We start from the raw sequence: 26,932 nt of genomic DNA on the forward strand, positions 1-26,932 counted from the left end.
TTTGGGTTATGACAGAACGGAAGTGTCAGTGAGGGGACATGCTGTGTCAAGGGGTGGGGGGGAGAGAGAGAGAGAGAGAGAGAGAGAGAGAGAGAGAGAGAGAGAGAGAGAGAGAGAGGGGGGGGGGGGGGGACGGCCCTCTCCGCTGTTGAAGTCTGAAGCTCTCGAAAAAGATTTCGTCTATTTCTATCATCAGTATTTGATGTTCTCTCCCTCTCCCCCGTGGAGGACGAGTCTCATACCACATGTCTACTTATCTGTCTGTTGATCTATCTATCACCTCGTGCATGTTCTTCGTTTCCCGCATGAGCGAGGTAGCACCAGGACCAGACAAAGAAACGGCACTCATTTGTTCCCATGGTTTCCCCTGACGGCCTCATATGTCCAGGTCCAGTCCAGTGACAGCACCTCGCTCCCTGTATACCACGCCGTTCCAATTGTCTCTCTACGTCGTGTACAGCTCACATCCGCCGAGAAATGTTTCACTCCGAACATCCAGGTTCCTTTCCTCAAATATACCATGTAACTCTCCCATCTTCTAAATCCTAGTACATCTAAGCATTTTGAGACACCTTTGCCCTAACCTTCGAGAAGGTAGAGAAATCCTCCTCCCTTGGCTCATTCCTTTGTTTCTATTTTCAGGAACTGAAAAAAACAAAAACCCAAAGAATAAGGAGAGGAGGGTTTCCAGTCCCTTGCTCCCACTCCTTTTAGTCGCCATTTACGACACTTATTCACGATTTCCCCAGGATCCTTTCTGAGAGGGGATCCTGCCTTTACCCAGAACCCCTTTTCAGGAGCCCCTTGAGCTCTAAGGCTGCGTTACTTCCAGTTGCAGGGAAAGGGAGGATTCTGGAATAAGGTATTCTTTGATGAGATCGTATGACGAAAAGGGAGTGCAGTCTCGTCGAGGAACATCTCGTTCCAAGGCCATCATTTCTCTTCTTCTGATTGGGGCGCAGCCTCGAGACTCCAAGGATCATCCATCATAATCCTAGTGGATAGAGGAGAAAGGATATCACCCAGACATCTCCTGCAGGTCGTATGAAGGTCGAATGAAATAGGGACAACAGCTGGTGGGTGGAGGAGAGAAAGAGGATGGGTATCCTCCCCTCCTGTGTTGTTGCGTTCCAAAATATGGAAATACAGGAAAGAGGTAAGAGAGGACATTTTATTGTTTTCCCTTTGAGGCACTGTCGTCTGATCCTGGTGCTACCTCGCTTGGGTAGGAAACGACGAAAATACACACACACACACACACACACACACACACACACACACACACACACACATATATATATATATATATATATATATATATATATATATACATATTATAGTCTGTTGGGGATGAGAGAGCTTGGGAAGTGAGTCAGCTGTTGTTCGCTGATGATACAGCGCTGGTGGCTGATTCATGTGAGAAACTGCAGAAGCTGGTGACTGAGTTTGGTAAAGTGTGTGGAAGAAGAAAGTTGAGAGTAAATGTGAATAAGAGCAAGGTTATTAGGTACAGTAGGGGTGAGGGTCAAGTCAATTGGGAGGTGAGTTTGAATGGAGAAAAACTGGAGGAAGTGAAGTGTTTTAGATATCTGGGAGTGGATCTGTCAGCGGATGGAACCATGGAAGCGGAAGTGGATCATAGGGTGGGGGAGGGGGCGAAAATTTTGGGAGCCTTGAAAAATGTGTGGAAGTCGAGAACACTATCTCGGAAAGCAAAAATGGGTATGTTTGAGGGAATAGTGGTTCCAACAATGTTGTATGGTTGCGAGGCGTGGGCTATGGATAGAGATGTGCGCAGGAGGATGGATGTGCTGGAAATGAGATGTTTGAGGACAATGTGTGGTGTGAGGTGGTTTGATCGAGTAAGTAACGTAAGGGTAAGAGAGATGTGTGGAAATAAAAAGAGCGTGGTTGAGAGAGCAGAAGAGGGTGTTTTGAAATGGTTTGGGCACATGGAGAGAATGAGTGAGGAGAGATTGACCAAGAGGATATATGTGTCGGAGGTGGAGGGAACAAGGAGAAGAGGGAGACCAAATTGGAGGTGGAAAGATGGAGTGAAAAAGATTTTGTGTGATCGGGGCCTGAACATGCAGGAGGGTGAAAGGAGGGCAAGAAATAGAGTGAATTGGAGTCATGTGGTATACAGGGGTTGACGTGCTGTCAGTGGATTGAAGCAAGGCATGTGAAGCGTCTGGGGTAAACCATGGAAAGCTGTGTAGGTATGTATATTTGCGTGTGTGGACGTGTGTATGTACATGTGTATGGGGGGGGGGGGGGGTTGGGCCATTTCTTTCGTCTGTTTCCTTGCGCTACCTCGCAAACGCGGGAGACGGCGACAAAGTATAAAAAAAAAAAAAAAAAAAAAAAAAAAAAATATATATCTTTTCTTTTCTTTCTTTTAAACTATTCGCCATTTCCCGCATTAGCGAGGTAGCGTTAAGAACAGATGACTGGGCCTTTGAGGGACTACCCTCACCTGGCCCAATTCTCTGTTCCTTCTTTTGGAAAATTAAAAAAAAAAAAAAAACGAGAGGGGAGGATTTCCAGCCCCCCGCTCCCTCCCCTTTTAGTCGCCTTCTACGACACGCAGGGAATACGTGGGAAGTATTCTTGCTTCCCTATCCCCAGGGATAATATATATATATATATATATATATATATATATATATATATATATATATATATATATATATATACTTACAATATGTTTTACGTCCTTAATATAATCATGCAATTAGCGCATCAGTTCATCTTTCATAACTATGCAATGTTAATGACCTTAATTAATTAAGCAAAGTTCGCTCGGCTGCGGGGCTGCCAAGAGAGGTTTGGTCATGTCTTTTCAGAATCGTCGGCCTAGGAAAATATATCCGAGTTTCCCCGCATTCTTGAAAAAAACACCAGAGGTCATTCAAAGAAAAGAGATGTAAGTATTCACATAACATAAAGTTGTGGTTGAAGATCATAGGGAAAAGGAGAGTTTACGATGGATATGTATAAGACATGGGATTCGTGGAAATGGAGGGAGTGAAGAAATAGGAAAATACACAATGTCCATTAATGATACAGACGAATCAGATATAGAACTACGGAATCTGGAGGGTAAATTGTTATATAATCTTGAAGAAACGACCATTACTATACCACCTGTGGTATGACCATCATTACTACAACACCAGCTGTGGTATGACCACCATTACTACAACACCAGCTGTGGTATGACCATCATTACTACAACACCAGCTGTGGTATGACCACCATTACTACAACACCAGCTGTGGTACGACCACCATAACTACAACACCAGCTGTGGTACGACCACCATTACTGCAACACCAGCTGTGGTATGACCACCATTACTACAACACCAGCTGTGGTACGACCACCATTACTGCAACACCAGCTGTGGTATGACCACCATTACTACAACACCAGCTGTGGTACGACCACCATTACTACCACCACACCATCTGTATAACGAACGTCACCACCACACCAGCTGTGGTACGGCTACTGATATACCACGCCACCTGTGGAGTCGACCCACCCCTGGCAGCTACAGGTAGCCAGAGATGTGGGTCGTGGACGACCTCGCCCTGGTCGTCACCCTTTACCCCAGCTGGTCTATCGTCAGAAGGAGGAGGAAGGAGGGAGGGAGGGGCGCCGAAAGACATACTTCATCATGGGTGAATGATACTCGCTTTATACCAGGATCATCGTCCGTATTGGTGTCCCAGGGCTCTGCTTACCGTACCTCCTTCATATAGTGGTATACCACCCACTCCCAACACCCACTGGGGGCGCCTGGAGGAGCAGTCATCCCATACCAGCTTAAAAAAAAAAAAGACAAAAAGAAAAGAGCCTCGACTTCCTTTCGTCTCGTGTGATGCGGGAGTCTGGCGCACCCAGGGAGAAGGTTCCGCCTCCTTCATCTCCCTCCCGACACAGTGCCAGCGCCATATGGGGAGAAGGAGGAGGAGGAGGAGAAGGAGGAGGAGGAGAAAGAAGGGGAGGAGGAGGAAGAAGGGGAGGAGGAAGATGAGGAGGGTGAAGAGAAGGAAGGAGAGGAGGAGTGAGAGGAGAAGGAGGAGGAGAAGGAGAAAGTAGGGGAGGAGGAAGAAGAGGAGGGGGAAGATGAGGAGGGTGAAGAGAAGGAAGAAGAGGAGGAGTGAGAGGAGGAGGAGGAGGAGGCAAAAATACCTTTACATTATTGAGGAACTGGGCCAGCCGGCATATGCCTGAGCGACGCTTGGGTCTGCCGCTCGATGTGTGATCTCCTCCGGTATCTTTCAGGGTCGGGTCTCTAGCACGGGACGTTCTCATGAACTGGTCTCTAAGCTTGGTCTCTTAAGCACGGACGTGAGGCTTGGTCTTAAGCACAGACGTGAGGCTTGGTTTTCAAGGACAGACATTTGAATGGTCTTTAGCACGGACACGTAAGCTGGTGTCTATCACGGACAGGCATAAAGCTTGCTTGTAAACACGGACATTAAGCTGGTCCATAGTATGGACACTGCGATGGTCTCCGTGAGGCGCAAAAGGTTAATCTCTAGCAGAAAAAAACTTGTTTCTAGCAAGGATATAAGCTGGTCTTTAGCAAAAGATGCTTGCCAGCACAGATATTTAGCTGGTGTTCAGTATGGATATCAAGTCGATGGCCAGCACGTATATCAAGCTGGTTTTTAGCACGAAAATCAAGCTGGTCATCAACGCGGACATGAAGGTGGTCTCTGGGAGGGACATGAAATTGTAAGCTGGTCTCTAGCATAGACGTAAAACTGGTGTTTGGCACGTACAAAAGGGCTGATAAGGATGGTCTCTACTATAGAGGTAAAGCTAGTCTCTAATACGGAGATAAAGCTTGTCTCTAGCACGAAGATAAAGCTCGTCTCTAGCAAGGAGATAAAGTTTGTCTCTAGCACGGACATAAAGCTTGTCTCTAGCACGGACATTAGGGTTTGTGTGGGGCCCAAGTGGCTGGAGGGGAGGCTCTCCACGGATGAGCTGGCTTTGAATTCGTTGAATAATTCATGCGACATAGAGAGGTTGAGGGAGTTTCACGCACACCCGCCTTAAAAACACGAGTGGAAAATGTTGGTAGCACTGTTGCTGGGAGCTGGCTCCTCTCCTGTCGGTGGTAGTGTTGCTCCTGCCGCTGGTGTTCCCTGACCTCCCTACTGCTGCCCCGTCTTCCTGCTGCTGCTGCTGCTGCTGTTCCCTGACCTCTTTACTCCTAGCAAGTCCCCGTGCTGCTGTAGATCCTTGATCTCCCTACTCCTGTCCCGTCTTCCTACTGCTGCTGTTCCTAGATCTCCCTGTCCCTTGCCCGTCCTCCTGCTGCTGCTGTTCCCTCACTTCCCTACTCCTGCGATGCATCAGTTAGTTTTATCTTAAGTTGTGGTGGTTCATCTTTACTAGTACATCTCACCAGGGTGTAGCGTACACCCTGCACACTCCAACAGGTTTTCAGCGAGGGTCTGAAACTCCCCTTGTACACTCCATCAGGGTGTAGTGAGGGCCTGAAATCCCCCCGTCCCGCACGCCCTCAGTGTATGGTGTCGACTCACCTGTATAATCGAGCCGGGTGCCTCCTCTCTGTCTGTCGCCCGTGTCAGGGTTGGTCTTGTGAGGGAAATTATAGTAGGCTATGAACCGTGGGCTCCCCCACCTCTCGTTCACTCTGGAAAAAGATAGAATTTTAAGACCCTGTTATCCTCCATATCTTTTTATACATTAAAGCTATATCTAACTTTACAATCTAGCAGTACATAATGTGTACTATCAAGGGAGGGAAAGAGAGAGAGAGAGGGAGAGAGATAGAGAGAGATGAAATAGAGAGGCGAACGAGATTATCTTTCATAACCGCGGTCGTGAAGCCGCTGAGAATAGTCTGTTTATCTTGCCAGTGTAAATAACCAGGGCCTCAGGTAAAGCTATCTTCCCCAACGACGGCGGACGGCGCGGTTGTGCCACTACAGCCAAGAGAGCCGTAACACAACGTAGCGAGGGAGGAGTGCGTTTGGTGGACCAGAGAGGACTGTGACATTCTAGCTGGATGACGTTTCAGACGCCCTAGAGGCACTCTCGTTACATATGTAACGTAACAGGTGTCTTGGGGGGTGAGATATGAGGCTACCTGGGGCTTCACTTGGTCAGACGAGGCGTGGGAGGAGAGTGGAGGATTAGAGGGGAGAGGAGGCGATCGCTACAAGTCATGGTGCTGTGGAGTGAGGCAGAGGAAGTGAGGCTCCTGAAGGTGTACAGTGCAGGATCACCTCAAGCCCTTGGTTATATGATGCTGCCTGTAGTACCGTAGTCTGGTTGACGCACCCTACGTAGCAGGTACGTGGTACAAGGGGGACACTACTTCAGGTGATGTACTGTAACATACCAGGTACGTGCTTCCTTGAAAGGACCTGGAAGGACCTCACTGCAGAGCAGAGGGGGGATGACGTGATCCTTTGGGCTGCTGGGTGAGTGAGGGGAGAACTCAAGGAGATGAGATGATCCTTTGGGATTGTTTGGGGGGAGTGAGAGGAGGACACAGGATGAGGACAACCGCACTGGATCACACGCTTCCCACCCAGGCAGGCATGTCAGGGGGGGGTCACGAGTTCCACTCAAGGACGAAAGTCCAACAGATATCGAGAAGTTCAGAAGCTACGCTGATTGGATGATGTTTGATGTCAGATTCTAGTGATATAATTAGTAGTGATCGAAGAGACGGAGCGCAGTGGTGCCAAATTGCGGCAGGAGACGGTTAATAGATCATTAGGAGGTCGAGTCTTAGTCCTTCCTGCACTCGCCTAGGGGCAAGAGGATGCCACACTAGGAGGATACGCCAAGGTTGTTTGCCTTGTTACGGTTCACACGACCAGCCTAATTTAGATGACATCCTTACCTCTGAAACCTCTGATTCAGGCTATATATATATATATATATATATATATATATATATATATATATATATATATATATATATAAAGGGGCAATCACACTTTTCAGAAGAAGTTCAAAATACATGTTTCAGGGAAGAAATCCGCCTCATCAGGTGCACGAACTTCAGAAAGTTTCAGGACCCAACACAAGCGCATGAAGTTATCTGAACTCCAATCACCGCGGACCAAAGTGATCGTCATAGGATCAACATGTAAAGTCAAAATCATAGAGTCTCCACACAGAACGTATCGCTTCAAAGGAGACCATCTCGTCCCTGCTACTGATGGGAGAGCAGCATTGAAGATGCGGGAGCCACTGGATAAGTGGGTCCTGATGTAGCTTAATGACACAAGACTCTCAATAGCATTATGATAATGATACATGTAACATAAGACCTTTATACATATATGGACTGAGGGTATACAGTATAGGCACATAATGTTATAACGATCTTGGAAAACGGTAGAGAAAATGAGATTAAGTCCAAGTATATAAGTAGGGTTGCTAATGAACTAAAATAAAAGTCTTACAATAAGAGAGGCAAAGTAGATAAATACGAGTAGAATAAAAGTGAAAAAGGATGACAAACATTCACTTCTAAGTGGAGGAGGAAGAGCACATGAGCGTAATGTAATTATAAGGGTAATACCATAAACTAGAGAAAAAAAATTGTGGAACTCTTATGGATTAGAAATTATGTTCCATTAACACGAGACTACACACACACACACACACACACACACACACACACACACACACACACACACACACACACATAGACACACACACACATACACACACACACACACAGCACACACACACACACACACACACACACACACACATACACACACACACACACACACACTACACACACACACACACATACTACACACACACACACACACACACACACACACACTACACACACACACACATACACACACACACACACACATACACACACACACACACACACATACACACACACACACACACACACACACACACACACACACACACACACTGGTAAGTAACTCGACCAGATCGACCCGCTCCACCAAACAGACCAGGTCAACCAGGTCGAATAGGTAGATAGACCAAACTAACCACCTGGATCACTAAGACCAGTTCGATATGCTCGACCATCTCGACCAGCTTGATCATCTCTACCAATTCAACTGGTTCGAGCAACTTATCAAATTCGACCAGCATGTCCACCTCGACCTAACTGAATCAGCTGGACTTAGCTCAACCAGCTAAACAACACCGCTAACATCGACTTGAACGAACATGGTTGTCAGAAGGGTTACTTTTAATATAAAGTAATTAACAACATAAGACATAGGAATAATGAGAAAAAAACCTAAAAAAAGAATCAACATGACTCTTAAAATGAATTATGATAACACAATTACAAATTCCAAGCGAAAATAGGGACATATCTAGCAGAGCTTGCTATGTTCATTCTTTTTTTTCCCCCCAGGATGCTAAATTCTATACTGCGAAAAAAAAAAAAAAGTACAGCATCATATAACTGTTGAAATAAAGAGAAATTTACTGTGGACCAAATGATCCCTGACTATTTTTTTTTTTTCATTTGTTATTTGTGAAGCAAGAGAGGCTTTACTGGCCCACTGGGAAAACAAAACAAAAAAAAAAACATTTTGCATTACGTGTATGCAAAGCCTTGCCTACCATCACAATGTACCGGTGCATTATACAGTCCTGCGCATTTTCTTTCTTTTTTTTACGCATTACACGCTTCTTTTGTGCGTAATGACGTATTTGTGCTGTACGGGCAGGGAATTCTACACTCCTAAACGTTTTATACCGTCATAGTTCTTTTTTTTCAAACTTTATTTCTATCTTTTGGCACTGTCATTATTCAGAAATTATCAATTAGCTTACCCCTATTCGTCTACAACCCCGATATCATAAAAGAATTTCTTTATATATTTTAAACACATTTTTTTTTTATTAATTTCTGTTACGACTAATGGTTGCTCTTTCCTTGTATCTTTCGAGGAATTGATGACACTCGATATGATCTAAATGCTTATGAAACTCGAAGATTGTGTTCAAGTCACCCTAAACTCCTCTCTCTTCTTCGTGGTGGGCAAGTCTCTAGAGTTGTTTTTTTTCGTTTTAAAGTTCTCAGTGCAACTCGACTCTCTTTAATTCTGGCACTATCTTCGTTGCCCATTTCCAGAGCTGGTCTATTCAATTTTCTATGTTTGTTCTTTTATGTCTCAAGCGCAATGTGGAAACCTGAGGGAAAGATATTCGTAGTTTTGGCCAAATGTAAATGCGAATAGGTTACCTAAACATTGTTCTTATCCTTGTATTTAAAACAGACTCTCATTTTGGCTATCATATATGGTATCTCTCTTCACAAATCTCTCACGATAGATTAGATACAGTGTCAACTCCCATGTTCCTCTCTCAGCTTGGATCACGGTAAAAGCCACTCGTATCGAGGACTTCTTTTCGCTGTGTAACATCTTCGTCACTTTACATTCACCTGGACTGAATTCCATCAAGGAGGCGTCCAACTGGCTTTGGAGTTTGCCTGAGTCTCTTTGTGTGAATTGACACAATCCTTCTCATTCACTACTTTCCTCATGACCTTGGCATCATCAGCAAACAGATTCAGATATGAATCCAATACGTCTGATGAGTAATCTACACATCTCAAGACGAGCGATGGTTCCAGGACAGAGTCCTTTGACACGCCACTAGTGAGCCTAACACATTTCGAGAAGACTCCTATGACTTGCATCCTTTCTTACGCTTCTCCCAGTTTTCTGTCCGTAAGGTTGTCCCATAACTCCTACCTGAAGAAATATCATCTTTATCAACCTACTACAAGGGACAGTGTCACATGCTCTCTGGCAGCCCAGGGTCACGCAATCCATCCATCCCTTTCTTTTGTCTGAAACGGAACTCACTCTCACACAGAAATCTGAGATTTGTTACGAGTGATCTCCTTTCAGACGCAGGCTGGTTTTGCTCTGCTACCCAGATCTTCTCCACAGTGCATCCCTGGCTCTGTATTGGCTTTTGATATCTTTTACTTAACCACATCTCTTGCTTTTCTACTCTTTTCTCTCTATATATGTAGTTAGAGGTACCTATCTTCTAACTTCCTTTTCACTGTGGATTTCACATAACCTTCCATAACAATGATCAACACTATGACTATAGAACTCCACATCCCTGTCTATGTTCACCAAACAATTGTTTTACTTTGTGAAAATTTCTACAAATACATTTCCTCTTTGAGTCTGGATTCCTCCTTGATCTTTCTTATGTCCTCATTAACCAGGCAGCCAAACTCAAGCATTACTTCATCAGTTTTTCCAGCTGGTGTATCATCTCTGTCATTTTCAGTCTCCCTGTTACTGTGTGTAACTATAAGATATATAATGGTTGTGTATCAGACCCCTTCTGAACAAAAGCGTGCTCATTGTCACGCTGATACAGGATATAATCCTATATAAACTCTCGATAAACAGCGCCTCCGTGGCTCGAGCACCATGTGAATCTAAATTCTTCCAGTCTGATTCTAGTTAAGTGCAATCCCCCTTATCAGAACTCCGCCAGTCTCTGGAGACCGCGTGACTCGTGGCTTCCTGTGCCACCCTGATCGCTCCCTTCCTGTTATAGCTGAATAATCCTTTTCCTTTATCACTAAAATTCTTTGGAAGATTATATATATATATATATATCAAGAGGGATAATCCCTCTACCCTCCCTCATCATTCATCTTCTCTTGCCATGCTCGCTACCCCGTATCTCTCCAGACACATGAAGTGAACTCTCTCTCTTCAGGCATTTTTTTTCTCCCACAATGTCAGGTTTGTCTTCCCTGATTCGGTTCTTTAACCTCTCGCTGCCTCCCACTCTCACTACCCGTCCATTCACGATCGTGTTCCATTACTCTTCAATGTGACGCATTTCTTAATCGTCCTGACCTCTCTGGGTTAAAGGTGAGGCTGGCTCTTCGTTGCTCGACCTCCTCCTGATGTCTTCTGGCTGTAGTCTGAACTTCTGCTCTGGTTCATCCTTTGGTCTATCATGTGTGATGTACAACCGTTGGTTTTTCAACCTGGCCACAGGTCTCTGTACTAAAGGTCATCATTGTCTCTTTTATCTCAGATGTGTTACCTGGCATGCCCCTAGCCTACAGTAGGTCTTCTGATTAATGTCTCTCCTACCTTCAGCCTTTGCTCTTGGGTTGGAATATAGCCTTTTTCCAGTCTGATTAGAATATCAATGACCTACATCCATCTGTCTGTTCTTGTTTCTGGTGTCACTCGCTCTTTGGCTACATAACTACAATTCTGATTCGTTAAACACCCCCCCCCTCTCTCTCTCTCTCTCTCTCTCTCTCTCTCTCTCTCTCTCTCTCTCTCTCTCTCTCACCATTCTTCTCCGTGTTGAAAGGAACCTGAATGCTCTGCAGTCTTTCCATCCCTCCAGCAAAACAAGCCATATACTTTCATGGCTGTTCTGTGTCTCTCTCTCAACCATGTACATTACCCACTCTGTATTATGACTTGGTAATCACTGCGTCTCTGTGTCTCAACGTTCTCAGGTCTTTGTTTCTCTGCATTAGTCGGTATTGTCTTTCATTGCTCCTCATCTCCTGAATTAGCTCTTGGTCTCTGTCTGCCATTTTTCAACAGGCTCCAAGATTTGTGTTATGGGCGCATTTCCTCTCGTCTATCTATTTCAGGCACGTCCTGAAAAGACACTCCTGACCCTTTTCCCTCCCACCTTTATCATCATATTTTTGTTTCCCACGAGACACATATTTATTTCTCACTTGTTATTTTCATTCTGGTTCTCTTCAATCTCCTAGAATTTACTATGATCATGTTGTTCCATTACATCTCCCAGTTCCCTAATTTCTTCATGAATTAGCTGATATCTCTCATGGTCTTATCATCTGTCTCATTTAATGTTTTGATTTCTTCATCTATTTGTCGTAACTTATCTGGTCCTGTTTCTCTATAATACTCCATGATTTCTCGAGACGTAATTTTCCTTTTGATTCAACTTTAATTCCCCTAATTTTTTTGCACTTCCAATACAGGCCCATGAAGCTCTCCTTCATACAGTTTTCATCATATCCAGTTATGATTATAAGTTACCTCACTTGGCTCTTAACTTCTACCCAAAACTGTAACCTGATCCTCCAGGGCTTGCAATAATATGTTTTTAACGTACGGGAATAGAATGGAAAATAGTGATATATCCTCACAAAGAATTTCACCTCCATCCCTCCTCAATTATCGAGGCCATAGGACTGTTCATAGCCAGACTCATCCACCAGGATCGAAAAAATACACCCAAAAATTATTTTAATATACAGTAGACATGTTCATGGTTGAAACATTTGCATATTAGTTACAATCATATTTTCCCATCAGTTACATTACAGTATGATTTTTCTTTTAACTTAAATCGTAATCCCTAATTGTTAATAATATTTACAAAATGATCACTAAAACTATTACCATATTATTCTTGGCATCCGTCATCTGTACGTTTGGTTGAATCCAGTCTTTTGTTCTGCCATGATGAAGTGTTTCTTTTATGAAGGACTGCAACCAAATGCCCCTCGTAGTTATCCCTCTCCTGACACATACTATATAGATCTCCTGAAGCATATATAGTATCTTTGTTGGTCGTCTTCGAAATTCGTAGTCTTGGGCGCACTAATGAAATATGTGTTGCAAAGTCCGTAGACTTTTATATCTGAGGTCGCGCACTATTGAAATATGTGTTGCAAAGTCCGTAGACTTTTATATCTGAGGTCGCGCACTATTGAAATATGGGAGGCAAAGTCCTTATACTTCTCTATCTCAGAAAATTTTCGTTTGTTTGTAAGTTTGTATATATTTTGTAGGTTAGTATAACTCGTGTTGCAATCTTTGTGGCAGTGAAGTGTGGATGGTTGGTCCACAGAGACTTGCTGGTGTTTCACTGAAATGTGGCGGGGTTGGTCAAGTCCTTTGCCTACCATCGCATCTCTGCCAATATCCTCTATCAAGGTACATTTATTTCCCCGTAACTCAAGCTGGTATTAATTGCGAAAACTGAGAGGGGGCGAGGGGGGGATGGCATCTCAAGTATGCAAATTAGACTTATCTAAATTGCTAGCCTGGGAGAATTATACATACATATATATTCCCCAAAAAGGAAAATCCTTTGTTGCATCTCAAACAGGTGCTGCAGACTTAAAGAGCTGCAAAGTAATATTAATGGCCAAACTTAACAAACCCAGCCTGGTTGGCCGGCCCCAGCCTCCTCCTCCTCCTCCTCCTCCTCCTCTCCATCACTCAATACTTCATCAATAGTTTTAAACTGAGGAACGGCCAAAACGTGTTCCTGGAACCATTCTGCGTAAACACTGTTTACCACAGGAAAACTCCCCACCCCCCACTTTGCTGAGTTAGTTTACAGTCGTATCTCTTTTCCTTTACTTCCCAGGTCAGTGTGGGTTAAGAAATATGATCGGTACAGGTGAGTAACTTGCCAGGCTTAGTTGGAATTAAGAGGATAGCTAGAATGATGGACGAGGTGAGGAGATGGTTATGTGGTGAGCAGAGATGAAAGATGAAGTGATGATAGTCTCTTAGAATGGTATGGTGATGTAGGACTTATGAATATATATATAGCAGTACAGTAGAAGGTCCAAGGAGGATAGGGAGACCATGGAAGGAATGGATAGATGTGGAGACACAGCTGGATAGTCCTGGGGATACGTGTGGGTGAAGATGTTAAAGGATATCATGGAAGGATTCAGTGTATAGAGATGATGTGAGTGGGAGCGTTGATCTCAATTAACCAACCAGCTAAAATGTAAAAACAAAAAGTAAATAGCACTTTTATAAGTGTGGAGATCCATGTTTCACTTCAACATGGACGTGGGTTGAGTGTGTGTGTGTGTGTGTGTGTGTGTGTGTGTGTGTGTGTGTTGTGGAGGCTCTATATACCTGGTAGAGTAAAGGTGATAGAGAGATGGATATATTCCTTTGTATATATATTTTTTTCGTAATGAACAAAAGCACATCACAGCCTTGTGTTACAGCTGTCGTCTTGTCCTGTGCCACTAACCGCATCCTCCCCTCCCACCACCACAAACCACCACGGCAGCTGCCACCATTAAACCAAACACAAAATGTTTGCTTCCATTTTCCCAGCGGGTGAGGAGAGTGGTGGGTCAAGAGGGTAGGGGGAGAGTGGTGGGTCAGGAGGCTGCGGGGGGAGAGTGGTGGGTCAAGAGGGTAGGGCGAGAGAGTGGTGGGCCAGGAGGCTGCGGGGGAGAGTGTGGTGGGTTAAGATGTTATGGGAGAGTGTGGTGTGCCGGAAGGTTAGAGGGAGAGTGATTAGTCAAGAGGTCATTGGTGAGGGTAGTGGGTTGAGAGGTTACAGGAGAGAATGGTAGGTCAGAAGGTTAGAGGGGAGTGGTGGGTTAGAAGTTCAAGGGGGTTGAGAGTGGTGGGTCATAGGAGGTTGGGGTGAGTTTTAGGTCACAGGAGGTCGAAGGTTAGAATGGTGGGTCACAGGAGATCGAAGGTTTAGAATGGTGGGTCACAGGAGGTCAAGGATGAGATGGTAGGTCACAGGAAGTCGAGGGTGAGAGTTGGTAGGTCACATGAGATCACGGGTGAGAGTGGTGGGTCACAGGAGGTCAGGAGTGAAAGTATTAGGCCACAGGAGGACGGGGCTGAGTGCTTGGTCACAGAAGGTCAGGGGTGCAAGTAGTGGGTCACAGGTTGTCAGGGATGAGAGTGGTAGGTCACACGAAGTCGAGAGTAAGAGCTGGAGGTCAGAATATCTAATTTGCAAAGTAAAGGGCAATCACTCAGCTATGCAGTTTTAACATTTAACATGTGCACAAAAATTGCAGATGATCAGGTAAGTATACACCATCAGACTGAAGCATTAAACCTAAACCATCGGATACCAGTTATGTATAAACGACGTAAAAAAAAGACATGACTGGCAACCCAGGGACTAAAATTTCGCTCCACGTAACAGGAAATTTAATTTTGCCCAATTTTGTCCATCCTTTGAGAAGCTCTTAAGGTCCCCTTATAGTCGTTCTCAGTACGGAAAGAAGCCCCTTCAGTCCTTTCATTATATCATTACCGCCGTTAAGATCCTTACCATTCTCTCTGTTTCTGTTCACTTGGGTTCAATATAGAACTGAGGAGGACATGATAAAAGGATGACGTAAACTCACTCTGTAGGAACGGTGGGAGAATATGGATGAGATTTGCAACTTATCCTCATGAGGGACGAGGATTAAACGATGAAGGCGTTATAAATGATCATACTTTTTAATACCATTTTCCTCTGGCTTCAGCAGACCCGGATGGTTGTATAGACTTTCTAAAATACACACAAACTCTATCATCCAACGCGACTCACCCCTTCGTTATAGTCGACTGTATCGTGTCAAGAGATTCCCATCCTATACCCTCAAGAATTCCGATGCTACTTTCTCGACTATAAAGAACGCATTCTCTTCTGTCACAGATCTAATACATATGAAAAACGCCCATGAAAACATTATCTCAAGGTGTGGCGTCAACTTATTCACTAATGTATCCTTAAGATAAGCCAATGACGTTATCATTACACTGTCAGTCAGTATCCCTAACACGTATGTCTTAAGGTTTTCCTAGTGGCCAGTTAAGAGACCTACATGAATTTCCCCGCCGACGATATACTGTTCTCCCAAAGTGGTAAACGTCATAAACGCATTGCAAATGTTGGGATGGGTATTCAGTCCCCTTAAAACCACTGTAGCAAATGTCTTTATGTGTCATAATGGTTAGTTTGTCATTTTATTGAAGTGATGTGGATGGCACCTTCTTCTATCATGTAAATAAGCGATTTTGTCCGTAGACTCGCCAGCACCACGATGACAAACCCCCTATAGACTGTTATCAATATAATTCATCTATTTCTTCGCCATGATAGAAACTCTTGGCTGCTAGGGCGTGGTTTATCTATGGAGTTAGATGGGGGTGGTTTTATCTATGGAGTTATATATAACCAAATATAACAACTAAGATCCCAGGCAGTAATATTCGCATAACTTTCGTGAGAATTTTTATATAACATAGACTTCTGCCCAGGGTTTCTTCGCACATGTGTGAACTTAAAGGATTATCATATCCAGAATATCCCGTGCCGTTTGACAAACCCAGGAAGTTCCCCAGTCAGTCAGCCAACATTCGGGGAAGCTTGGACACATCCTGTAATCTAATGGATTTTGAAATTCGAAAAGCTGGTAATTGTAATTTGCACTTGTGCGACCTAGAAAGCCAATGGATACGGAGAGAGAAGCCAAAGCTGAATCATTATATTTTCCCCACCGTTAACGTGAATGTATTGTGTTGACGTTCTCCCTTTTTATTGTTTCTGTCTCTCTGTCTAACCGTCTGGTTCTCGGACAGCTGCCAGCTTTGAGATGTAGCCGCTGAGGGAAGGCAAGATCACACTTATTATCTATAAAAAATCCCTCTTCTTTTTATCATTCTAATTTTCTGATATCTAACTCCTGGTTTAGAATGATTTGCATGTCTAATTTGTATATTGGATTTGAAATTTTAGAACTGTAGCCGGCCCTTACTTTGTAGTCTAGATGTATGACTGTATATGCATACTGGCCAGGTTTCAAAAAGGCTTTGTTCAATACTTGTTGCCTTCTCAGATGGAAAGGAGAATGTTTCCAAAACGAGTATTGATGAAGAATGTATCAAGAAGTAAAGATAATGTTTATAGCTACAGTAGCCTTGTCACTCGTTTATATATATATATATATATATATATATATATATATATATATATATATATATATATATATATATATATATATATATGTGTGTGTGTGTGTGTGTGTGAGTGTGTGTGTGTGTGTGTGTGAGAGAGAGAGAGAGAGAGAGAGAGAGAGAGAGAGAGAGAGAGAGAGAGAGAGAGAGAGAGAGAGAGTGATGGGGCAGGTGTCTATCCACTTTACTGAAGCATAGCTGTACCACCAGCAATACTGATAAATAACAAAGTCAATGTAAAGCAACCTGCCCTTTAACACAGCCAGAGAAGAGGAGGAGGAGGAGGTGGAGGAGGAGGAGAAGGAGGAGGAGGAGGAGGAGGAGCAGATGGAGGTGGAGGAGGAGGAGAAGGGGATCCTTACCGTCGTGAGAGGGAGACCCTCCTCCCTTCATAACCAAGGAATCCCTCCTCCCTATAACCGAGGAGGAGCCCTCAACCCTCTCCCTTCCCCACAGTCGGGGTAGCAGCCGGGTACCACTCGTGGTATCCTGGTGTGGACGTCTTGACGAGTCATTATCCCTCGGAGAAAACGGTACATCTGCGACTTAGTAGAAAACCATAGTTCTCTGTAGCTCGGCGCGAAGAGCCTGCAGGTTCTTATGCTCCCGCCTCCTCCTCCTCCTCCCACACACACACACACACACACACACACACACACAGCCCACAGTGTACAGGTCCGTCGCTCTTGCTTCCTCCCACACATACACACACACACACACACACACACACACACACACACAGACACGCAGTAATGAAAATTCACAAGAAATGTGTCAGCTACACGCTACCCCAAGCCGCCCAGTTATCCCCCAGTATGGCAATACCCCAGTACGGCAATATAACTTACCCGTATTGCCGAGGCTGGGAGCTGTGTGTGTGTCACACTACACCAAATTGAATTTCACATTGTCTTTGAAGTGATCGAGTGTTCCATTTGCGATATTGGGAGTTACAAAGCTTCTTATTTTGTATATCATGGACGGGGATGAGGGGGAGCAAGGGGTGGGGCCAATGTCACGGCGGGGATGAGGGAGCAAGGGGTGGGGCCAATGTCACGGGAGTGTGTGCCACTACGCGTCCCGTGGCACTGGTAGGGTTAAACCCATGACACTCACGGCAGACACGTGTAATGAGGCGCGTGCTCACCAGCTGTACGCTGTTGTACTAAGGCGATCAGCGTTATGGTAGAGTGGTGATGGAGAGTACGTGTTAGAGCGGAGAGGAGGGATGTATGGTGGAGTAGAGAGGGTGGATGTGTGGTAGAGTGGAGAGTGAGGGGGGTTGGATGTATGGTGTAGGAGAGACAGAGTTAGGGTTCGTGGGAGAGTAGATAGTATGGCTATATGATAGACTGGTGAGGGGAAGATGTATGGTACACATAGCCCGAGAACCTTAAAGATATAACGAGTGGTGAATTGCAGGTGAGGCAAGGGGAGGTGTGTGGAGGGAGGAGGGAGAAGAGAGAGAGAGAGAGAGAGAGAGAGAGAGAGAGAGAGAGAGAGAGAGAGAGAGAGAGAGGGGAAGCCCTCTGAGCTGGCAGTGGCGTTGCTGGAAGAATAAATGACATGTGCAAGGCTACGCGGTTCCAGGGGAAAAATTCTTGGGGAATGTGCGAAGGGTGTGGAATGGCAGGGGAAGAGCCACTGGAAAGGGGCGAAGCATTTCTAGAGAGAGAGAGAGAGAGAGAGAGAGAGAGAGAGAGAGAGAGAGAGAGAGAGAGAGAACAAAGGTAGAGAGGTAGGCAGTAGTGAGTGGGCTTGGTGTGGGGTTGCAAGAGACGAGGGCGTGGCGTGTCCCCAGGACTGCGTCAGGTTCTGCAGGTGCGAATGGGTCATGCTGCATGATACAGGGGCACAAGAGAGGTAACACTGGAGAAGTGTGGTGGAAAGTGGAGTTTGAGGGTGATGATGTGTGTGGTTTAATACTATGGCGCGTTGGTAGAGAGAGAAAGGAAGGTGTAAAAGAACCTCTCTGGTGGGATAAGGTGAGGAAATTCAAATCGATCGTGAAAACGAAACAGAGATATTTGAGAGAGAGAGAGAGAGAGAGAGAGAGAGAGAGAGAGAGAGAGAGAGAGAGAGAGAGAGAGAGAGAGAGAGAGAGAGAGAGAGAGAGAGATAAAGAGGAAGAGTAAGATGTCGTTAAAGGGTTGGGGGGCAGACGGAGAGGGCTTGGGTTCTCAAGTATTTGGGGAAGAGATTTAGTGAGTAGGGAAGGGTGGATGTTGAGACGGTGGAGAGCACTGAGGGGTAGACAGGATTCCGTGGGGACCTGCAGAAAGTTGATGAAGAATGTGATTTTGTACGTTTGACGGTGTCTTGTGAACCAGGCATTTATATATATATATATATATATATATATATATATATATATATATATATATATATATATATATATATATATATATATATATTATATATATATATATATATATATATATATATATATATATATATATATATATATATATATATATATATATATATATATATATGTGTGTGTGTGTGTGTGTGTGTGTGTGTGTGTGTAATAGCTAGAAAAGAGCAACAAGTGTTAACTAGATATTTTACTGTTGCTCTGATGTCCCCATCTGTGTGAGACACAGGGGGTCCTTGTCTACTGTCAGGTCTTACTATAAAACTCTTGATTGTAGCGGTCAGTGTGTTAGCCCCGCTGGCGGGTCCTGGTCATAACAGTGGGTCTTGGTCTTCATGGTCGCCAGCTATACGGCACAAGGCAATCTAGCCTTGCCGTAGTCTGCCACCATTACCAACAGCAGTGTGTCGTGATAAGCAAGCGAGAACAACAGGTGGCAGCGGGTGGTGTATGGTAACACTGCCGGCAGCTGGGGGGGAGAGAAACAGGGTTGTTGCCTGAAAGAACATCTTCTTTATTCGGCCTCTCGCCTCCCCCTTTTGCCTTGGCTTCATTGGGCATGAGGTGGTGAAGAGGCCGTGAGTGTCAGGTGACCAGTGTGCACCTGCAGCCACGACTTTTATCCTCACAGCCTTACGTGTTTCTGTTCTTCTTCTTGTTGTGGTCTCGGCTGCTTCCTCATCCAATCATCGACACGGTCACCACATGCTGATGTACAGTTCCTCTCATTCATCCTCAGCAGCAGCATCGGTTCTATATCTTCAACAGTGAATTTCTGCTCTCTCCACACCCATGCCGTCCACCACACCCATGCCATACCCCACGCACCTACCATCCCCCCACATCCCTGCCTTCCCCCACACCCTTCTCCTGCACCACACCCCTGCCGACCCCTGCCGACCCGCACATCCCTGCCATACCCACCATCCCTGCCGTTCTCCACACACCACCAGTCGTATCCATCCCTACGGGTTCCGTTCAGCCATTCACACCAACACAACTGTCCGGGCAAGACTCCCGAGTTTTGCAATTAATCTCTGCGAGCGAGGAGCAGGTTGGCCCTGTGTGAGGAGACGGTACAGACTGGAGGAAAGTCCGCTCACTATTTGTAGGGAGGCGAGTCTTGGAGGCGGAACTCGATCACTAGTTTGTAGGGAGGCGAGGCTTTGGAGGAGGAGCAGCAGATAGATGAGAGAGAGAGAGAGAGAGAGAGAGAGAGAGAGAGAGAGAGAGAGAGAGAGAGAGAGAGAGAGAGAGAGAGAGAGAAAGGATGTCCCACAGTTGGGCCGTCACAATGGACCATCATTAGCAAGGTAAGTCTGACAAAGGGAGAAGCACCTCTACCTGGGCTCCCTTATATTGTGAGGCTCACCGAAAGTATCAGGCTAGTTTACGGAGCTGATCCTGGCCTCCCATCACCCGCCCCGAGATGGGCGTTATCAGCTGAGGTTGGGGGGATGGGATGGGATGGGATGGGATGGGATGGGATGGGTGATCGATGACCTTTGGTCCCCCAGCTGGGTGTTATCAGTGAGGATACCGGGTGTAGCTTGGGTCCATCCATGATGACAGATACCTGAGGTATACCAGCTCCTTGACCAAGATAACAAGATCCTCACGTCTGTGATCTCATGTGCCTGGCCAGTAAGGTATTCCAGTACCACCGTACCTAGGATACCAGCGTGGTACTCGTGACGTATAGTATATGGTATATCTAATATAACATCGTCTCCAGAGGCACAGTAGCCCGCTAGAGAATATGACCCGTCTCCCGGGTCAACCCAGTTATTGCAGCTGCCCGGGCTAACAGGGACCTTACGTGAGACAGCAGATGTAAACAGGACACAAATAGGACCCAAGCAAATGTCCAGGGAGTTGTTGAGGCCGACAAGACTTCAACGCACTCGGTGGAGCGTAAAATAAACAACATCTAGGCAGCGATCAACTCCATCGCTGTCCAAAAGAGCCAGCGAATGTACAGCTCCTGGAATAATAGGTATATATCACGTACTCATTTTTCTTCAAAAACATTTTCGCTGCGTGGCATTATACCGCCCTGCCATCTTAGCTAGACTGTCCCACGCATTTAATGAAGTTTCCAGTCGTTGGATAGACAATCCAACACCATGTTGGCATTGTCTTCACCCGCCTGTGTATATTCAAGTGAAATGAAAACCAGAAAGCACCCATTAGTGAAAACCATCACTGGGAGACACACATGTATTAAAATTACACTTGGCTGACCTGCATGTGGAAGATATTGAATCTGCGTAATAGAGAAAGTGAATTCCTAGCTTCTCATAAGTCATCCAGAATTGACTTTTCATTCAGCCATAAGATGGATGGGTTCGTCCACATATTGACCTGAGACAAGTCGAAAGGCTCCCCACCATCACTGGGTCCATGATCTATAGGTTGGCCAGAAGTGGACGAAACTCACCAGCAAGTCCGATCCTTTTATGAGGGAAGCCACACACTCATTCCCGCCTCTAAAAGCCAGGGCCCCACCACGCCTTGCTAATGGCCTCACGGCTGTAATAACCCGCTGAAGTACATTACTATAGTACGTTACTTTTTATCTTGGTCCATTCCTCCAAGTGTAAATGCAATGTTAAGCCACGTGTCCTCATCAAATATGTAAGCAAAGGTGTTCTCTACGCATCCTTACAGTTCTCAAGATCCGTATCACATTCAGGGTTTAAGCTGGTCATGGAAGCTATCATTGGCCAACGTTCTTCATGATGGTAGGAGAATGTCTGGTGGTATATATAGATAAAACCTAATCGGTTTCCAGCTGGAATTAGGGTCTACAACCCCCATAACCGGTTGTATCTCTTAAGTCGTAACTACCCTTGAGTGAAAGACCCACCACCTCTGAAGACAATATGGGTCTTTTAGAGGATCGTCTCGACTTCTGAAATGGACCATACGAAGTCCAAACTGGAGGGACCTTTCTGTATCTACGATGGCAATGACATCATTGGCCAAGACACCCAAAATACCATGAAAGGACTTTGTGTGTGTGTGTGTGTGTGTGTGTGTGTGTGTGTGTGTTCATCAAATGTCATTTAAGGCATCATATCATCATTAGTCTATTAATAACCTTCACATCTGCAGTATCTAACCAGGTATATTGTTGTTTGTTGTTGTTGTTGTTGTTGTTATTGCTGTTTGTGTTGTTGTTTGTGAGTCTCATGTGTGTGTGTGTGTGTGTGTGGTTCCTCGGTTATTACAGTGAACACAAAAAGTCAACCTTTGGGAATTGTTTTAACTGGGCTTCAAATTCTTTTTATTTGCTTCGTTCTTTTATTGTCACTTCTGACAAATCGCTTTCAAAATTCATCTTCACGTCCAGCAGCAGCAGCAGCTTTCTGTACAACGATGCCGGAAATTAATTCTAAAAGAAATAATGAAAAAAAAGAAAAATTCTTTGAACTTAGTGCAATACGTCAGTAAAGAAATGCCACGCAGAAAATACCAAAAATGCTCAGCAAAAACGGCGCCGTACATAACACAATTTTCTCCAGGTGTTTTTTTTTTCAAAAGGAATTTTTTTGTTTCCCCCCTTCCCTGTTGGGCCATCTGAACTGTGGAATTTCTAGTATGAATACGGAATGACTCTTATTACGCATTCGTTAAAGCCGCTAATGAGATTGAAGTGGAGTCAGTTTTACCTTTATTTTCCTAGAGTAGGCTAAGAGGGTCCCATATATATATATATATATATATATATATATATATATATATATATATATATATATATATATATTGCCAGGCCACTAAAGTGGAACTTATTTAGCATACATGCCCTGAATACAGCCCTGCTTCCACTGCTGTGACTGGGTGGCTGGCAACGCCAACGGTAACTCTCAGCTCCCATCTGCGTCTCAGCTCTCCTCTGAACCCAATCTATGTCTCAGCTCTTCTCCTCTCAGCTCCCATCTGTGCTTCAGCTCTTGTCTTCTTCGTTTCCATCTGTGTCTCAGCTCTTGTCTTCTTAGTTTCCATCTGTGTCTCAGCTCTCCTCCTCTCAGCCCCATCTATGTCTCAGCTCTTCTCCTCTCAGCTCCCATCTGCGTTTCAGCTCTTGTCTTCTTAGCTCCAACCTGTGTCTCAGCTCTTCTCTCAGCTCCCATAGATGTCTCAGCTCTTGCCTTCTCAGCTCTTCCTCTCTCAGCTCCCAGTCTATACCACTAACCCAGGCCACTCAGGTGCAAGCTGCAAACTCCCACAGGAGGACACAACCAGTACCGTCACCCAGACATGGTTACGTCCAGGACTGCTCACCTCATAGAGACCTTCTTCAGCGCGGCAGTCGAACCCGAGCACAACGTAGGAGTCCGGTGAACCAGGGCTTTGTTGAAACATGGCTCCTCTCTTATACTCGATGGCTAGGTTGTTTTAAATCCAGTCATTACAGAGGAAGTACAACCAATTGCACTTGTATCGTGGCCTTCACACAGTTAAGTGCAGGTAAGGGGGACACGGGTGAGGGCAGGTAAGGGGGACACGGGTGAGGGCAGGTAAGGGGACACAAGGAGGGGCAGGTAAGGGGAAAAAGGTAAGGGGCAGGTAAAGGGTACAGGTGAGGAGTACAGGTGAGGAGTACAGGTGGAGGGGCACGTGTGAGGGGGAGGTAGTACAGGTGAGGGGCAGGTAAGGGGGGCACAGGTGAGCGCGGAGGAGGACGGCCAACGGCGTGGTACCTCGGCTTTAAGAGTGACGCCGTCACTGCTGGCGATGTGGCGGTCATCGGGCGCGTTACGGCCGCGTTACCCGGTCTACAGCAAGCAAGGGTGTTGAAGATGACGCCCACACACACACACACACACACACACACACTAGAATCCCAGAACGATCAGTGCTAATGACTCATTATAAGTTATTAATGATGGACGTGAAATACTCTAGCCGAGTGGCATCACACCCTCTGTCTCTTGATTCCTCCACGTTTCCATGGCACCCACCCGATGGCGACTCACCACTCGAAGACCCCCTACCTGGCGCCCTTGGTGACTTACCGCTGTAGAGGTGTGTGTGTGTGTGTGTCTCGAGGTAGCGGTGATGCCTCGCATGACACTCGCGTCATTCATCATCTTCCGACGGCTCTAAACACAAGATATCGACCGGTGTACACGACCCCAGGAAACTACCTGAGAGATCTTTGGGCGTACATCTTTGATCCATGGGGTTCCAGGTCCTTTCAGATCCTCGTACGTTGGGTAAGAGACTGGAATATTGTCCTCATTACCTTACATAGCAGCCGTGATGTCACCTGGGGATACTAATCGGTAGGATTTGCAGATGTAGGCACCAAGTGAGCTCAAAGGCTCTGCAAAACGTATGTATTTAACTCTCCTAGAGGGACACATGTGTTGCGTCTAGAGCTTCTGTGTGTATGTCCACGTGTCCTTGATGCCATCTGCTGGACCATGGGAAGGGCATAGGGCAGCCAAAGGAGTCGAAGTTTACATTTAAACTATTTGCCACATCTTACAAGAGTCTGGGTTCGACACAGGACGTGGATGGATGCAAGGCCACTAGTGACACGTTCTTCAACATGACGCTAACAGGTCTTTCCTCCCGGGCCAGAAAGGTTCAGCTACTCTGCAGGTTCATCTCTCCTGGCGGCCTTAAGCGCGACGGTACCTTTGTGCTCAGGTTGTCGACAGTTGGTCATCATAGCGGTCTCTGGTTTATGGTCAGGCTAAATGTACCTACTAGCCAGCCAAGACTGGGGCTCAGGGCTGTGCCACCCCGCTGCCTGGCTGTCTCTGCCAGCCAGCCAAGACTGAGGCTCAGGGCTCCACCGCCATGGTACCTGGCTGTCTCTGCCAGTCAGCTAGGCTTCTGGACACCACAGACCAGGTGCAGGTCGAGTGCAGGAGGCACGCATGTCCTCGTAAGGAAGAAGTATCTATGGAAAACTGTGGGACTTGTCTAACTGTTTTTTCTAAGTTCACACACACACACACACACACACACACACACACACACACACACACACACGAGAAGACGTATTACGAAAAACGTTCATGGGGTCTAAAGAGAATAAGGACGACTTGGATAAAAATACCTGTGCCGAGGAGCGAGGCGCCACGCTGGTCCGGAGACACAGATCCGGGCATTCACGGCCTGAGGGGAAGGGGAGGGAGAGAGAGAGAGAGAGAGAGAGAGAGAGAGAGAGAGAGAGAGAGAGAGAGAGAGAGAGAGAGAGAGAACCCGCTCAACTGTAAATATTTACGTTCTCGACAGGTGTGGGTCGAGGGCGTCCCATGGCGGCTTTCATGCTCGTCTGCGTCTGTTGACGTCTGATTGTCTTCAGCTGGCAGGGGGGGTATAACCCCCCACTACCCCCACTTACCCTCCCCACCTGGATCCTCCCCCTCTCCCCCTCCTCTCATCATCATCATCACCCCTCCTCTCCCCCAACTCTCCTCCTAAGTCTCAACGCTTTAAGAAAATGATGAACGTCTTCCAGAGAACAAATTCCAATTTCAGATTTTTTTTCCCCCCCTTTTTCTCTCCTCCTTCTCCTCCTCCTCCTCGTGTTGATCAGGTTCACTCACGCGGAGGACTAAGTCAGGCACAGAGGATGAGATTTCTCACACCTGTGTACAACTATAAGGAACGTATAATGTGATTATCATTTATCATAACGTGAATACTGGTGTGGTGTCACTTAGTTGACACGGGGTTCGAATCCTGGGTTCTGAGAGGGGAAAATGGTTCATGATGTGAAACATATTTAACACACAAAACGGTTCCCGCCGATGTCTCGTCTCTATACCTCTATATCAAAACCAGATCGGTGTGTGTGAGGCAGAGTTCATACATACGACGAGAAACCTGAAGTTCCACTAAATGTAATCTTCTCTTTCAGAAAGTGGAAGTTATTTTGATTACTTTCTGCTTGTTTACGTCTGAACAATAGAGAGTCTCGTGACTATTGTTTGATTATGAGATTAGAAAGTTATCGTGTGTCTTCTGACTCAATGTGGATCAGTTTGCTTCATACCCCCTGCGTCTGGCGTGGCTGTTCGGCCTTGAAATCTGCCACGAATCATCCCGGAGCCTTGGTAAGGTCTCTCTCAGCTCATATTTCTTAGGTCGTCTCATGCTATCAGAGCAACACCTTGAGGATGACGGTACGACACTTGAGGGCGACGGTACGACACTTGAGGGCGAAGGTACGACATTTGAGGGCGAAGGTACGACACTTGAGAACGACAGTACGACCCTGGAGGACAATGGCGAAACTCCTGACCATGCCTGTACGACCCTTGAGGACGACGGTGCAAGTCTGGAGCATGACAATACAACCCTTGAAGACGATGGCTTAGTTTTGGCCCGACTTTAGGGTTCGGTCAGGCTCACCGTGGTGGTGAATGGTCACACCGCCTTGGTTAAGCAAGTAACGTTGTTATTCCTTAATCAAAGTAGTAAAAAAAAAAGTAAGAAATCTCCTTTACATATTTCTCTGTTGATATCCCTCAGTATCTGGTCCCCAGGCCAGGGTTTGATCCAAGCCCTTAGTCTCAGCTCAGCCTCTCTATATATATCTACTCCACCCTAAGCCCCATGAAGCCCCTCAGCATGTATCTACAACGCGCCTCGGTTTTCCATTTGCCCACACACACACACACACACACACACACACACACACACACACACACACACACACACACATACCCTTCCCTTCTATCCAGATGGCCAGCTCCACAAGTTATCCATTTTCGAACGCGACAGTCCCGGCGAT

At 45.7% G+C, this 26,932-nt stretch overlaps 1 protein-coding gene across 2 annotated transcripts in view; it reads right to left on the reverse strand.

The window, feature by feature from the left end:
* LOC139746460 (uncharacterized) overlaps positions 1-26,932 on the reverse strand; it is a 370,524-nt gene that overhangs the window by 44,896 nt on the left and 298,696 nt on the right. For both annotated transcript variants that reach the window (XM_071657717.1, XM_071657716.1), the window contains exon 7: positions 5,568-5,680. In XM_071657717.1, the coding sequence (XP_071513818.1) occupies positions 5,568-5,680 (113 nt within the window). The remainder of the gene's footprint in view (positions 1-5,567; positions 5,681-26,932) is intronic.

The sequence above is a fragment of the Panulirus ornatus genome, chromosome 65 (assembly GCF_036320965.1).
Source record: "Panulirus ornatus isolate Po-2019 chromosome 65, ASM3632096v1, whole genome shotgun sequence".
NCBI classification, from domain to species: Eukaryota; Metazoa; Arthropoda; class Malacostraca; order Decapoda; family Palinuridae; genus Panulirus; species Panulirus ornatus.